At 37.5% G+C, this 15,627-nt stretch overlaps 1 protein-coding gene across 3 annotated transcripts in view; it reads left to right on the forward strand.

Annotated features, from left to right (window-relative positions):
* Positions 1 to 13,646, forward strand: part of TRPA1 (transient receptor potential cation channel subfamily A member 1) — a 48,147-nt gene extending 34,501 nt beyond the window's left edge. For 2 of the 3 annotated variants that reach the window (XM_067467397.1, XM_060775478.2), the window contains 8 exons: positions 598 to 687; positions 844 to 1,013; positions 3,118 to 3,247; positions 4,451 to 4,633; positions 5,858 to 5,926; positions 7,295 to 7,405; positions 8,147 to 8,244; positions 9,097 to 13,646. In XM_067467397.1, coding sequence (XP_067323498.1) covers positions 598 to 687; positions 844 to 1,013; positions 3,118 to 3,247; positions 4,451 to 4,633; positions 5,858 to 5,926; positions 7,295 to 7,405; positions 8,147 to 8,244; positions 9,097 to 9,295 — 1,050 coding nt within the window. In that variant the 3' untranslated portion in view covers positions 9,296 to 13,646. The remainder of the gene's footprint in view (positions 1 to 597; positions 688 to 843; positions 1,014 to 3,117; positions 3,248 to 4,450; positions 4,634 to 5,857; positions 5,927 to 7,294; positions 7,406 to 8,146; positions 8,245 to 9,096) is intronic. The other variant, XM_067467398.1, reaches the window with a different exon arrangement.
* Positions 13,647 to 15,627: the final 1,981 nt, after the last annotated feature.

The raw sequence follows: 15,627 nt of genomic DNA on the forward strand, positions 1-15,627 counted from the left end.
AGGCTGGGGATGTGTAAACATTACCTGTGTAAGCTGCTGCAAGTCCTAATTCTGGGAGGAAGGCAGGATAGAAATAAATATAGTGATAGCAGTAGAATTTCTATGTTTTTATATGAATTGAATTGTTTTCCAAGTGATTAGATATTTCAAGGGGAATTTTATTTAGGATGCTTCTATGCTACAGTTAATGCAGCTTGACACCACTTTAATTGCCTTGTGAAAATGCAGATCCCATGATTCTTTAGCATAGAGCCATGGCAGTTAAAGTGTTGTCAAACTGCATTAATTCTACAGTGTAGATACACCCTAGATTTTATTTGAAAGAGGCTTGTTATTTTTAATGTTTGCATTTATTTATGAGCCTAATCTTGAGTTGTACAGTTTAAGACTTAACCCTCTAGTGCCCAGAGTAATTCAGAGAATGTTCTGTATTGACAAACTGGAACCGGGATGTCTAGTATTCTGTCCAATATAGTAATAGATTACACTCCCAGTAAATAACTAAAACAGTATTTTTAAAAATAATACAAATCAATATTTCTGTTATAATCATCCCTTTATAACATACATTGATACTAACTCCTTTTTTCATTTCAGAATTCATACTTCATAAAAGTATGTATGTGTTTGGTTTTTATCATGAGTGTTTTTGGAATCTGCAAAGAAATAGTACAGCTTTTCCAACAGGTATATGCAATTTTGTTTTTGCATTTCTGGACATGGTTTTAATGATGGTTGAAAACAATGTGTTTTCTTTTGAAATATTTTTTCTAGAAAGAATGTATATTCTTCTACTTTAAATCCTACATGACAACATTAATATTTACTGTTTTTATATCATAGAAACTGAGATATTTGCTGGATTATTCCAATCTCCTTGACTGGATAATTTATACTACAAGCATCATTTTTGTATCATCTTTATTCATTAACCTCCCAGCTAATTTACAGTGGGAATGTGGTGCAATTGCTATATTCTTGTCTTGGATGAACTTTTTGCTGTACCTGCAAAGGTAAACCCTAAAGCATACCATTTAAAGATGTACAGAATGTTTGTATGGGTTGGTAATAAAGCTATAGATTCATATTATTTAATATACATGATTAGATAATGTGTTGACATAAATAAGATTATTGGCTCTCAGTTTTCATTTTGTAGCTTTATAGAATAGTTTGCATTATATATTGGGGAACTATGGAGTCTATCAGAGCTCCAAAACATAAGGGTGTGAAAAATGCATCCTGTTCACTGGAAGTTCAAGATAAGCAACTTCAGCCATTCACTCTCTAGACTGGTAAATAATTCAGTATATAGCTGAACCACTCAGGGCCCATTGAGACAGGCCCAAACGCAGGACCTGTCTCAGTTTTACCTGAGACATCCAAATGATGCCTTTGGTAAAAGTAAATTAATATGGAGTATACCGGGTTTCCCCTGGTTTACTCTGCATTAATTAAATGCAGAGTATTTAATTAGATCCAGAACTTTATTAGATCCAGAACTTTATGAAAGATTAGAGTCTAATGAGGTGCTGAGCCTGTGGGAACTGTCTCCCAGGATTAATTCCACAGTCCTGAGGGTGAGTCTCCACAGCCATCCCACTTCTTCAGGCTTTGAAAAAACTGGAGGAACAGGATGAAAAAACTGGAGGAACTGCCTGCGATCTCACTCCTGATTAGCTGGCAGGATGCCACAGTCCCTAATTTACCCCCCAAAACTTACTGGAAACGATCTCTCATCACCATTGCATCCTCATGGCATGAGAAAATGATGCCTGAGGAGACTGAGGGGTGCGGAGATGTGGAGAGATTTTCCTCCTCACCCCTCACATCTCCTAAGATGTCATTTCCTCACACCACATGGATGCAAGAAATGACTCTATGATGGCCAGGGACCTTTTTAAGTAAGTTTCAGGAGGTAAATCAGGGGCTTTGGGGGGGGGGGGCTTCATGTTGCCACCCTGGGAGGAATATCCTGGGATTTTGGGAGGGGGTGGGGGCTAGAACCCATACCAAAGCAGGTTATTTTAACCCATTTCTGTATGGGTTTCAGTGCTGTCTGGAAGCTCCCTCAAGGATATATTCTTACAAGTAAGCTTAATAGGGGATTCTACTACAGTTCTCAAATCAAATTGGGGTTCTGTGTGACAACATCCAGACCACACCTATTATTGGTTACAACTAAAAAGGTGATTTGGTATGGGGCAAAATAGGTTTATCAGGTTATTTGTTTGTTGACTGATCAAACTCACACCCAATCAGTCTAGCTGCTAGGAGGAACCCAAGGTGAACTACTGAGAAACCACACAGGCATAAGCTACTGCATGCTTTCCTGCCACTGGAAGGTATGCCCAGGTCACACTCCTGAGATAGGCTTGCCACTAAGAGCTCCAATTTGAGATCTGCAAAGGAAGGTCCCTGATACACATACCCAAATAATGAGTGCCAAAGCCCAAACCCACACCCAAATCCAAGCTAGCTCCATGTCCAGTCTTTCAAAATTGTGACAGATTTTAGAAACTCCAATTAATATGCAAATATCCAAAGAGGGGGAGGGTGCAGGTGCTGCTCCAAAGCCAAATGCTGTGACTTGGCTTGGAGCAATGATTTAAAAAGAAGAGGCAGAGCTGACTGAAATTTCCATCAGTCTGGTTCTCCTGCCTGTAACTGCCTGCAATCTCACTCCTGATTAGCTGGCAGGATGCCACAAAAATGTGGTTGCTCGTGAGAAGAAATCACAATTGTTATAGGCACAGGTAATACTAGGCTCTGAAACTATAGAGGTGACTGTTGGGAAGTTGGGATTTAGGAAACTTACACTTCTAGGGTTTCCCTTAAAATAAAGTATTTTCATTGTGTGGTGGTGTTTTGCCCTGCAGGCGAGGGGGGTGGGGGAGCCCTTCTCTATTCCATCGATGGAGCCATTCCATTGGTGGCCAAAGCTGTGTATGTGCATACATGCCCTTAGATCTTCATAATTTAGATGGGGGCAATTTTAAATGAGAGAAAAAAACATGTAATTTGCTTTCATAAACTTTGGAGTACTGAAGAACATTATCATATTACCACTACAGAGAAATGAAGGCTATTTTATACATTTCTTCATGTCTGTCTTAGATTCGAAAATTTTGGAATATATGTTGTGATGTTTTGGGAGATTCTAAGGACTCTGATCCGGATTGCGATCGTGTTCTTCTTCTTAATGTTAGCCTTTGGGCTCAGCTTCCATGTTCTTCTCGGTTCACAGGTTTGGAATGCCAACTTATTTTAATGCTTTGTTGTTGTTACTAATACAGTAAAATATGTTTTCTTTAATTTTACACAAATGTTTTATTAACAATGGTTAATGCAGTATGTTTTGCATCTGTTCATAAATCTGGGAGTAGACATTTTTAATATATTCCTTTGGAAAGAACTTGTGTTTTTAAATAGAAGCATGAGAGATCAAGTTATTATTTTACCATACTATGCAACCTGATTGTTATTTGTGTTTTTTGCTATTTTTTGTAATAAAACCTATGTTTTGTTTCATATTGTAGGTTTTGTTCTATATTCAAGTACAGGCAGTCCCCAAGTTACAAGAATCTGGCTTGCAAAAAACTCATCTCCCCTTCCCCCTTCCTACCCAACTTTCCTCCCCTCCTTTCTTTCCCTTCGTACCCAACGTTTTTTTTTTAAAAAAATCATAAAATAAAATCAATAAAGATTAATTTAAAAAAAGAATGGGGGTAAGACAACAGGAAGTGAGAGAAATCAATCCCTAGGAAGGGAAAATCTTTACTGAAAGTTATCACGTGGAAAAGGTGTCTCTGCTGAGGCTTTATCACCGATCCTTGTTTCCACAATGAGCCAGATTTTTCAAAATCGAATTATCACAGGGTCAGAAAGTGAATCTTCTGAACAGGGGCACAGAAAGCAAACTCCACAGAGTGTTAGCCCTTGCCTTTCTTATCCAAAGCTTTTATATATTGTATGTGTGTATGTGTATGTATAATATGTGTGTGTGTGGCTGGAGTTACACTTAAAAGAGCAAACCTACAGAACCGATAGGTTTATAACATGGGGACTGCCTGTATTGCATTAGTGAAGGCTGCAGTGTCCTAACAGTTCCCTAGATGCAGCATTTCTCTAGCACCAGACCTTTAAAACTTTATAGTATTAATAGACCTTGGATAATAAAAAGAAAATCTGTTATGGTGTCTTGATACATCCTTAATGAATTCTGCAATACATGTCTGTAAGGGGTTCAAATGTTAGTAGGGAAATATCTCATGTGTTTTGAAGATCTTTTCATTTAAAAGGAATAGTAATGGTTGCATTGATAAAAGTTAAACAATGAAGCTGTATTTCAACAGCTCATGGGAAGGAATAAATTTATATATGTATGCATAGACTAAAACTTGTAGAACATTGCGATGGTGAATGCCTTTTGTTTTTCTTTTTTGTTTAGGAAACATATGGCACTCCATATCTTTCTGTAATGCAGACCTTTGCCATGATGCTAGGAGATATAAATTATCACGATGCTTTCCTTGAACCAATGTTGACCAATAGACTGCCTTATCCGTTACTGAGCTATTTAATTCTTATAGTTTTCACCCTGCTTATTCCAATTCTTCTTATGAATTTACTGGTAAGTATTAAAGGCTAAATATGAAGGTTTATGACATAGTCATAGTTTTTGCATTTTAATTATTAGTTAATTTGGTGGGAAAGACACTGTTAGAGTTGTAAATGGAACAACTAGAACAGAAAGGCAACTATTCCCTAATCATTTCTGCCAAGAATACTGTGTGATAGGTTCATCTTAGGGCTGTCATACCTCTGAAATGAATTAAAGACATACAATAACAAGAAGGAAGAGGAGGGGGGGGGGGGGAGGAGGATGAATAAGAATATTTTCACTTTAGGATTGCCAAAAGTTGGAAATGACTTGAAGATACATTACAACAGCAACAGCAGCAACAACAATGACAAGAAACATGATTTAGTATGAATGGAAACTCACTGGATGTCTTACAGTCCACTGTAAGAGAAAGGCAATACCAATCTCAGAATAAATCTTGCCAAGGAAGGCTTAGGATAGTCAGATTGGGATAGAAGTTCACTCATGATGACTTATTTATAATGGGTTTCAGGCTCTAGGGTATAAGCTTGTGGAAGCCCTTCTGGCTAAACCTGTCTACAATTTACTTCTTTTTAATGAAACCCAATTCAGTATCAAAATTCTCTTTAAGATATATTACATTTGCAAGTTTGTACTTCATCAAATATACAGGAGTATGTATAGCACTTATATTTTGGCTTAGATCAATTATCTTAAATTATTATGATTTTGTTTCAAATCTTGTTTTTTAATATGTGTGTGTAATATAATCTGTTTAAAACTATACAATTAAAACCATTTATATATTTTAGTTTCTCTGTTCTTTCTTGTAGGAGTTTTGCAGTATGCAGTGCACATCTAGTTTATCTGTATAATGCCTTTATGAAATGAATCACATTCAAAAATTGGTCTAAGCCAATCCAGAAAAGGGAGGATATACCAACTACTTTACACTTCAGTTGTTCTTACTAAAATAGTACTCCAGCATTAATTAATGGACCATGATAAATAATCAATCACTACTGTAACTAGATGGAATCCCAAATATAAGTGGTATTGCTGGTAAATAGCTTCCTGATCCAGAGACATGGCGTTTGGGAGTAGGCAGGTGCTGAAACATGGCTTTTAATTTTAATGACCTGATTCATCATATGCATAGGAATATTTAGATTCTCTTAAAATAATATTGATGTGGAATATAACTGAAACAGGATCTGAATGGACTTGTTTATTCTTTTTTGCATTTTATAGATTGGTTTGGCTGTTGGGGACATCGCAGAGGTACAGAAATTTGCTGCGTTGAAAAGAATAGCAATGCAGGTGAGAGACGTACATCATAATAGTAGTCTTGGGCAAAGCCTTTCTTTATAGAACTTTATAGTTTTTAATTTTGTTGTTTGTTTATGTTTATATTGTTGTGTTAATTTGTTTTATTAATTGATGTGTGGTTATTTTCTATGTGTATTATTTATTGTATTTGTTCATTTTGCATTATTATTATTATTATTATTATTATTGTTATTATTATTATTTTGTTGGGGAAAGCTGAATCATTTCCTTCCTAACTAGAAAGCAGTTTAGTTTACTCTTAACCAATTATTATTCTATGTGATCCTCCTAATCTACCAGACAGGAAACTGAAGGAGTCAGTTCCTTTTACTAATCTGCTGTAAGCCTACCAAAATAAACCTCCTTTCACCTTGCAGCTGCTCAAGTTCCATCTCCTGCAGAAGGAAACAGTGAGGGAAGACTGTCTTTTTTTGTTTCAGGAACTGGTACCAATTATATTAGGGCAATGACAGGTGACAGAAGGCTACTGCCAGGTAGAGGAAAGAATAAAGAAGCTCTGGGCCTACAGATAGATTTTCAGTACCAACAGCCCCCGGTGGCGCAGTGGGTTAAACCCCTGTGCCGGCAGGACTGAAGACTGACAGGTCGCAGGTTCGAATCTGGGGAGAGGCGGATGAGCTCCCTCTATCAGCTCCAGCTCTTCATGCGGGGACATGAGTGAAGCCTCCCACAAGGATGATAAAAACATCAAATCATCCAGGCGTCTCCTTGCAGACGGCCAATTCTCTCACACCAGAAGCAACTTGCTCCTGACACGACAAAAAAAAATACCAACAGCGCAGGCAAGAAGATGGATAGAAATGGAGAAGGAGTATGGAAACTCATGGGAATGAATGATCTTGAGAAAAATGGAGGAGGAATAAATTTGAGTGCTTTCATAATTAGTATTAGATTTATAGACAAGTTTATGAACATGTTATAATACTTAATTTGTATTTGAAGGAAATAAAGAAAACCTGGAAGTATAAATGGATTCTGTAAAGTAAATATGAAGTTTACAGAGTTCAGTAGCTTTTAAAAATCATAACCAACTATAGTAATTTCATGAATTACTGCCTTCAAGCTATGTTTGCAGTGATAAACATTAGAATTAAATATAATAATTCATGACATGCGTTACAAAGGTGGTGTGCAAAGGGTCCTTTGTCCTCCTTTTCTTACTAAGAAAAAGGAAGTCATAATCTTATTCTGTCTGACGATGAGCATTAACTTAAGTTTTGTAACCATTTTTCTGTGCAGAACAAATGATCTAAATTAGAGTGTAAACAGAGATTATTTGTACCAATATTTATTTTCTGCAGATTCCATGTACAAAAATAAAGTATTTGTTTTGTTTAGGTCAATCTTCACACAAACTTGGAGAAGAAACTTCCATATTGGTTTCTCAGCAGAGTTGACCAAGAATCAATCACTGTTTATCCTAATAGGCCAAGATATTGTGGATTCATGGTAAGATCAAGAATATCTCCTAAATTGTATCTAGTTTCTATTATTTCAGAAAAGAAAAAGAGTTGGGGAAGGATTCAATCCTGTTGAGCTATCTATGAGATAATAATTGGAATATATCAAAGTCTCAGGGGGGTTCAGAATAAGCTGAGTGATTATCCCATTGGCATCCCACTAAATAGCATACACAGCTATCTATTTTGGTCACTGCAGAGATCAGCATTCTCTTCCTTCTTTAACAGTGACCAAAACTGAAGTCCATATGCCTGATGTACAGCCTATGTACCACAGAGTCACTGAAGGTCATTCTTTGCCTGCTGTAGTGTGTGTGTGTGTGCACGTGCGCGCGTGCATGTATGATCACCTCAATATTTGGCAATATCTACATAATTAGATGCAGATTTATTTTATTAGCCACTAGGATCTCAACAGGACCCTGCCGTACCCCAGCAAATGTCGTAATTACTTTGCATCTGACTTGACAGCCACTTGTGAGATACCCCCCCCCCCCCACAAACACACACACACAATTCAATAGGCATGAAATGATGATGAAGGGGATTTCAGCTGCTTTACAATAGGTTTAAGGAGCTGGGAAATGGTACAATGTGTTGGTAATTTCAGATGTGACACACAGCCATGCAAGATTGTGGCCAAGTCTGAGAAATGTGTTTGTTTATTTCTGAGACCAATTCCTTTTTGGCTATTATTCCTAATTCACACTGCAATCACTTTTTTTATCAGAGTGTGTTTCAGTATTGCTTTGGATGTGATGATAGAGCATCAGATATGCCCAGCGCTGACACATCGTTAGAGCTAGAAGTATTAAAACAGAAGTACAGGTACTGGTTATTTTTTATGTCTATACAAATCTAGTTAATGGCACAGTTATAATGTTTTCTTGCAGTCTAAAACCCGTATCTTTGATTTTAAATCTTTGTTTACAACATTTACAATACACATAGGGTGTCCCAAAATTATGCATACCCTTCAAACAGCTAATAGTAACTATGGTGATTATTTGAAGGTTAGGTAAAAGAAATATGATAATAATGATTTAATCAAAGTGACAAATTCAATTATAAAATATAATTACATAATGTGTACAGATTATTATCCCTGTGCAGCAATGCACTGCTTGCATTGTGGAAGTGGAGTTTCAAACCATGTCTAATTTTCCCTTTTAATTTTGTAGCTAAAATTTCTCTGTTATTTTGTGACACTTCTTCACTATTAGAATATTTGATCTTGTTAAGATTATATATATCTTTTGTTGGAAAATCACAACCACAATACACATATTAAATCAGATTGAACATTCAACAAGTTGATGCCTAAGTAAACTCCACTTTGCATATCCCACTTGAGACTAGTAGTTAGGTTTAGAAAATTATTTTGACTTCACACAATAGGAGTTAACTTTGCATTCACTGCATCTCTTTAGAAATGTTTCACACTATATTCTGGGATTGCAGTGCAGTGGTTAGCAGCTATCAGCTACAATACAGCCCCCCCCCCCCAAATACCATCTTTAATATTTAAAATCATGTTCAAAAGACAATGTTCTCATTATATTTTTCTTAGAAGAATTATATTAAATATTAGGAGAGCTGTTTTCATTGTCAAAATTGAAAATTGTTCATGCCCTAATTATTTTTAAATCAATTGATTATTTATGTGTGTGTGTGTTTTAGACTTAAGGATATTGCAACACTCTTGGAGAAGCAGCATGACCTCCTTAAGCTGGTTGTACAAAAAATGGAGATAATCTCAGAAGCTGAAGATGAAGACACAAATGATCTGTTCCAACACAAATTTAGGAAACAGCAGTTGGAGCACAAGAACAGTAAGTGGGATACAGTCTTAAAGGCAGTAAAATCCCAATGCTCCTGAGTCTTCTGGAGCTGTATCCAGACAAAGCTGTGGTTAAATCAGTGGCTTGCTGGCGGGTCACATTAGCTGCCATAGTGTGACAAGTCAGGATGAGACAAGAGGAAAGCTTGCCTTTATACATAAGCATCTCTAGTAGGCAGTGAAGCTTCTTAGCACTAAGCAGATGCACGATTTTTTATTGACAAGACGTATCGACCTAGATTGCACATCCCACTTCATTTCCTTCTATTCTCAATCATCCTGCAGCATCGAGTAGTTGTTTATACCTGGTTGACCTGGTAATATCACAGTTGGTGTATCTAATCACCATCTGTTCCTTAATTTGCAGGCTCTTATTCTCAGAGTTGCATGAGTATAATAGTAATAGAGTTTACATCATGCATAGAAAGATGTTATCAAGTAGAGTTTATATAAACTGTAGTTACTTAGCTTCCTACCTTTGTAGTGCAATACTAAACTGTAGCATTCAGATCAAACCAATAGAGAAACTGTTTGCTTTGGACTTAAGAAGACAAAACAATGATTTCATGTGGCACATATTCCATAGCACCTATTTTCCCCTTACCTAAAGTCTAGTGGCAGAGAGTATTAATGCTCCATGCATCATCACAGTTCTATGCACCAGAATAATACATGTTCTGTTAACCTCTAGATTAGACTGTGGCAATGTACTTGCTCTGTTTGGTGTTTGAAGACTATGTGGAGGCTGAAGCTGTTACAGAACGTAGCAAACCAGGTACTGACTAGTAGTATTCATAGGACTTGTATCGCTCTAGTCCTAAAGAATCTGCATTGTGTCATTTCCAAAGCTTGGTTCAATCTATTGATTTATGAAGTCTTAAATAAATTGCATCCTAAGTGCCTGAAAAAAATCCTAACTTCAATTGACCACCTCAGGTCCTAAGATCAGTAGCAGAGACACATCTATCAACAATGTTACCTGTAGAGGTTAGCTGAGAAATGGTGTCTGAAAGGTCTTTTCAGTGGCTGTGCTACCTTGCAAGATGCATATAGCATCTGCATTACATCCAATCATGTTAATCATAACTATCCCACATAGCTCTTTGAAAGTGAACAAAAGATGTGAAGGCATGCATTTCCTCCCTATAGTGAACCTGTATATCATATATTCATTTTTCATTTTACATACATTCATTTTTCAATTGTGGTCTTGTATTAGGAATAGGCAAAGTGAGGCCTGAGGGTGAAATGTTCACCTCAGTCTCACATGGTACAAACATTGTTCCAATACCCCCCCCCCCCACACACACACACACACATGTGAAACTCCCTTGAGACCCCACAGGGAGTAAACTATTGTTTTTACAAAACTTCATTGTCCACAAATGCCCTTTATGGCTCCTTCCACACAGCTGAATAAAATCCCACTTTTTTGTTTTGAACTGGAATATATGGCAGTGTGGACTCAGATAACCGCATTCAAAGCAGATATTGTGGGATTTTCTGCCTTGATATTCCGGGTTATATGGCTGTGTGGAAGGGCCCTCTGAAGGAATGAGGGGCACATTCCACCACATTTGGAGATAACTCTCTACCAGTTTAGGCCAAAGAGACATCTTCTTTTGCGCAGAAAGTGCTTTCCCTCACTTCTTGCTTAAATTGGCCTATAAAGGTTCAAAAACATTATAAAAGATGCCCCATCCCACAGAGAGCATTTGGGCAAAAGTATGGGGCCCTTCCACAAAGCCATATAATCCAGAATATCAAGGCAGATAATCCACAATATCTGCTTTGAACTGGGGTCCCGTCCAGACAGTACCTTTATCCCAGGAGCTTCTGCAGCAAACTGGAGGGTAGTTCAGATGATGTTCCCTGCAAACATAGAAGCAATCACTACAAAAGGCAAAAAACGTGAGATTTCCAGGTGCAGGAATATCACTGTTTTGAGCTGAATATCTGCATCATTGAATACCTGTATGTCCCTGCAATTGGAAATCATGGGATTTTTAATCTACTTTTGTTCCCGGGTTTTAGATGTTTGTTCCTGATTGGTCGGTTCCTAAAAAGAAGGTGACACCTGAGTAGAAGGCAAAAACTGTATCCTCCATATGAAACATGTTGAGGGTACGGTTTCTCTGGCCAAGACAAAGAATGCAACTTTTGCAATGATCCATGTATCTGGATTTCCACATATTTGAGCATCCGCATGTTTTGTTTTTTTTAAAAAAACCTGCCAAGGGTTCTAGCGGAAGTTCCATGGAGTCCATTTTGGGAGCCTCTAAATTTCGCAGCAAAGCATTAAGTCTGGACAATGGAGGCAGAAATCTCGGGACCAAGAGGTCTGTATGTGGACCTCTTCTGAAGTCCTGGGATTTTTTGCCCCTGTTTAAAACCCATGATTTATTGCTGTCTGGAAGCGCCTTGAGTTATCTGAGTCCAGAGTGCCATATATTCAGTTCAAAGCAGATAATGTGGGATTTTACACAGCTGTGTGGAAGGGGCCTTAGATTTTTTTTGAAGGCGCATGTCTAGTGAGACAGCAGCCCTCCTTCTGCATTAGCCCACCCTTGATTTATACTGTTTTGTTAATGTGAATATATTTTAATCTAAAACTCAAATGGAATGAAAATGTGCGCATGCACACACATTCCTATGTGCATATTTTCCACATGCAGTTGTCATCTTGGAGCTGGGCTATGGATGTTTTTTAAATTGAGGATATGTACTTGGAATATATTTCCTTTTCTAACAATTTAATTCATTTTGGTTTTTTCTTGTCATGTTTTGGCTTGTTTCTTTTTATTTCTGTATTTGATTGCAATGCAGACACACACTGATTTCTGAAACCAGTAACCTAAATTCCATTGTTTATCCCTTCCAATGTAGCTCCACTGAATTAATGAGAATTTGTTAAATCACAATTATGTAAAATTAATTGTCCATAAGTCTACATCAATTGGAATTCACCAACACGCAACTTTTTCTTTCATGGTTTTATGCAACTGGTACCAAAAAGGAATCATGTTTGTATTAGGCACCAAATCAGTCATATTTCAGGCAGATCATTGTTTAAGCAATTAAGAATGGAGTGATATATCTAAGGGTTCTTCCACACAGTCATATAACCCAGAATATCAAGGCAGTTAATCCATAATATCTACATTGAACTGGGTTATCTGAGTCCACATTGCCATATAATCCAGTTCAATGTGAATTTTATACAGCTGTGTGGAAGGGGCCTTAGTTTGGCAATTGAATTGTTTCTTTCTCCTGATTCTGAATTTTATTACTTTGCTCTAAAATGCAATGGAATATCTCAGATACTTTTCTCATCAAAGTTTTCCAAGATCTCCTCTTTTTGCCATAACTTTTCAGTCTGCGTCAGTTTACTATGCAATGCCACTTGTCAGTTCCAGAAATGTATGATATAAGAAATGAAGGAAGTAATAGTAAATACCCTAAGAGCACCAGATCCTGTCTTTTGTTGGAAGCTAATCAGATCAGCCCTGGTTAGTACTTTGGGGACCAGCAATGGATATCAGGTGCTGTAGGTTATATTTCAGAGATTGGAAGGGGCAAACCCACCTCTGAGTATTCCTTACCTGAGAAAGCACTATGATATTCATGGGGTTTTCAAACAACATACATAATGAAAAAGATGAGAACCAGAGTGTCATAGTGATTTAAAAGCTGGACTAGGACTCTGGTAGAACAGGGTTAGTAGTATTGCTGCCATGGAAACCTATTGGGTCACACTGAGCAAATCACACTGTTTTGGTCTCAAAGGAAGACATGACAAATCTTATCTGAACAAATTTTACCAAGAAAACTCCATAATAAGACTTACACTAGGGTTGCCATAAGCCAGAAATGACATGGAGGCACAAAACAAAAGCAGAGATAAATTAAGTGAAAGGGTATTTCATTTGTCTTTTCCTGTTTATTTTATTTTCATTCATAGCAACTAGTTCAATATTGGAGATAAATTAATAAACAATTCTATACATGTCTATTCAGAAATATGCTCCACTGGGCTCAAAGGAGATTACTCACAAGTAAGATCACTTACATTTCTACAAAAAGAAAGTTATCTAGTAAGACAAAGCGTAAATATTGAAGTGTAACAGCATATTGAATTTAATGTGGGTATATTATTGATTGCCTGATGTGCGTATATATTTAATAATCTGACTTTCTAATTCTGCTTGGTTCAAGACTTCTTCAGATTTCTCTTTACTTTCATCACAAGGATGGGCTTTGTTGTATAAAAACTTGCAAGATGTCACAAATATATACACTTGATATAATTGAGTACCCATTAATCATTGTTGGAATTGTGTAGTGTTATACCTGTTTGAGTATCAGCTCATAATAAAAATGCTGATTTCTATATATCACATTGAGGACTGATCATTTGAAATTGCTTAGATGTCATATTCTCTATGTTAAAATATCAGGGAGAACAATCCTGAAACTTTAGAGAGTTTACAAGGGTGGACGTATGAACCACAACCACACATTAACATTTGAATTAGTTTGCTAATGCAGCCTAAACCTAAAGCAAGTTTCTGATCTTCCAACATTCATATGAATCTCCTTACCATGCATGCTGTCTTGGTCACCAAAACCAAGGAGCAAAATTTCATATTCAGGTTTTGTAAGTATATTTCTTTATAAATCCTTTACAAGAAGCCTTAAGAAATCAATGAATGCAAGGAGATGCAAAGAATTGTTCGTGTATGCATCAGCACATCTGTCTCTGGTGTAGTTAGTTTGTGGAAAAATGGAGTTATTTATGGTGTTAATAGTCCATCATAGTAACACTAGAGGGCAGTGAGTGCTAGTATTTCTTATGGGAATGAATGTGGCCCATCATAGCATTTTATGACTGAGGAAAGAACTGATCAAAGTAACCTTAGTAGTGAAATATGCAACAGTTTATAGTTTTATGGAATTATATTCTGAACTAAAAGAATTCAATGATATTTGACCCTTCTGGGGAAAGTATGCAAGAGTGGGTCCCTTACCGTGTCATAAGTTGGTAAGGGACCCACTCTTCTAAGCAAGTAATTTGGGATGGCTAATTTTTTGTTCTGCTTTTGTGACTTTCGCTTATGGAGCAGCTGTCAGAGAGGCTGGGAACAGGCTTAACCATCCTTAGCCCTCCCAAGGCACAGAGTTACAATGAATCTCAAAGCCAGTGCTTGGATTTGGCTGGCACAGGGGGTCGTTATAATTTGGTGGTGTTAGCAACTTCCCCAAGCTCTAAATGGTTTCATTTTATTTTATTTACTGTGACCTAGACACAGAAGGTTCACAGCTCAGTAAAATTTACAGCAATTGTTTTTTTGTCCTTTTTATAGTTCAGGGTGACCACACAACATGGAAATTCCCAGCATAATTAATTGTAACATTTGGTCACTTCAACAACTAGGAGCCCCCGGTGGCGCAGAGGGTTAAACCATTGTGCTGGCAGGACTGAAGACAGACAGGTCTCAGGTTCAAATCCGGGGCAAGCACGGATGAGCTCCCTCTGTCAGCTCCAGCTCCCCATGTGGGAACATGAGAGAAGCCTCACACAAGGCTGGCAAAACATCAAAACTTCTGGGCATTTCTTGGGCAACGTCCTTGAAGACGTTCAATTCTCTCACACCAGAAGTGACTTGCAGTTTCTCAAGTTGCTCCTGACATGAAAAAGAAAAAAAAATCAACAACTTTGCATTTTAAAAATGGGATGAAACAGACTATATCAACTGCTTCTTAGCATCCAGGAACCAAGATCCTGGTACCATGTAGGGCCCTCGAAATACTGCACTTTGCTCTTCCACCTCCTATGCATGTCTCATACATTCTCAGCACTACTGTGTTTGCACAGGCAAAGTGATGGCTGTGGGGTGAGTGGCACTGAAATTAGGGATGTTCAGTGAATATGCTCCAGTGGAGATGGGGCAGGGGCAGATTTGATCTGGTCTTGTATGTTATTCATGCTTCACACTCAATGCTGGCAGGTGGTTTCAGAACAGTCTGAAAAAAGTACACTTTGGGGTGGGGGGTGGGGAGTCAAAAATTTTGCTTGAAAAAGTCTTCAACCATTGTCAGAAGAGAGAGATAAGTTCATGCAATTCACATACTTAGTAGGAAAAACAGAAGGGGGATGAATGATAAAAAATGCACCTAAGAACCTGACATGGTTGTGAGAAATTGGAAAGTATGCAAGAACTTCCTCTATTGACACACACATCCCTACGTAGGATTGTTCAGTTTGATACAAGATGGAACAATAGCATCTCTACATTTTTGCACTGGACAAGAATACAAAATTATCTTGTGCACCATCCCACCAGCGTATTTTTTGAGCTTCCATTTTTTCC

This window comes from Anolis sagrei, chromosome 4 (genome assembly GCF_037176765.1).
Source record: "Anolis sagrei isolate rAnoSag1 chromosome 4, rAnoSag1.mat, whole genome shotgun sequence".
Taxonomy (NCBI): Eukaryota; Metazoa; Chordata; class Lepidosauria; order Squamata; family Dactyloidae; genus Anolis; species Anolis sagrei.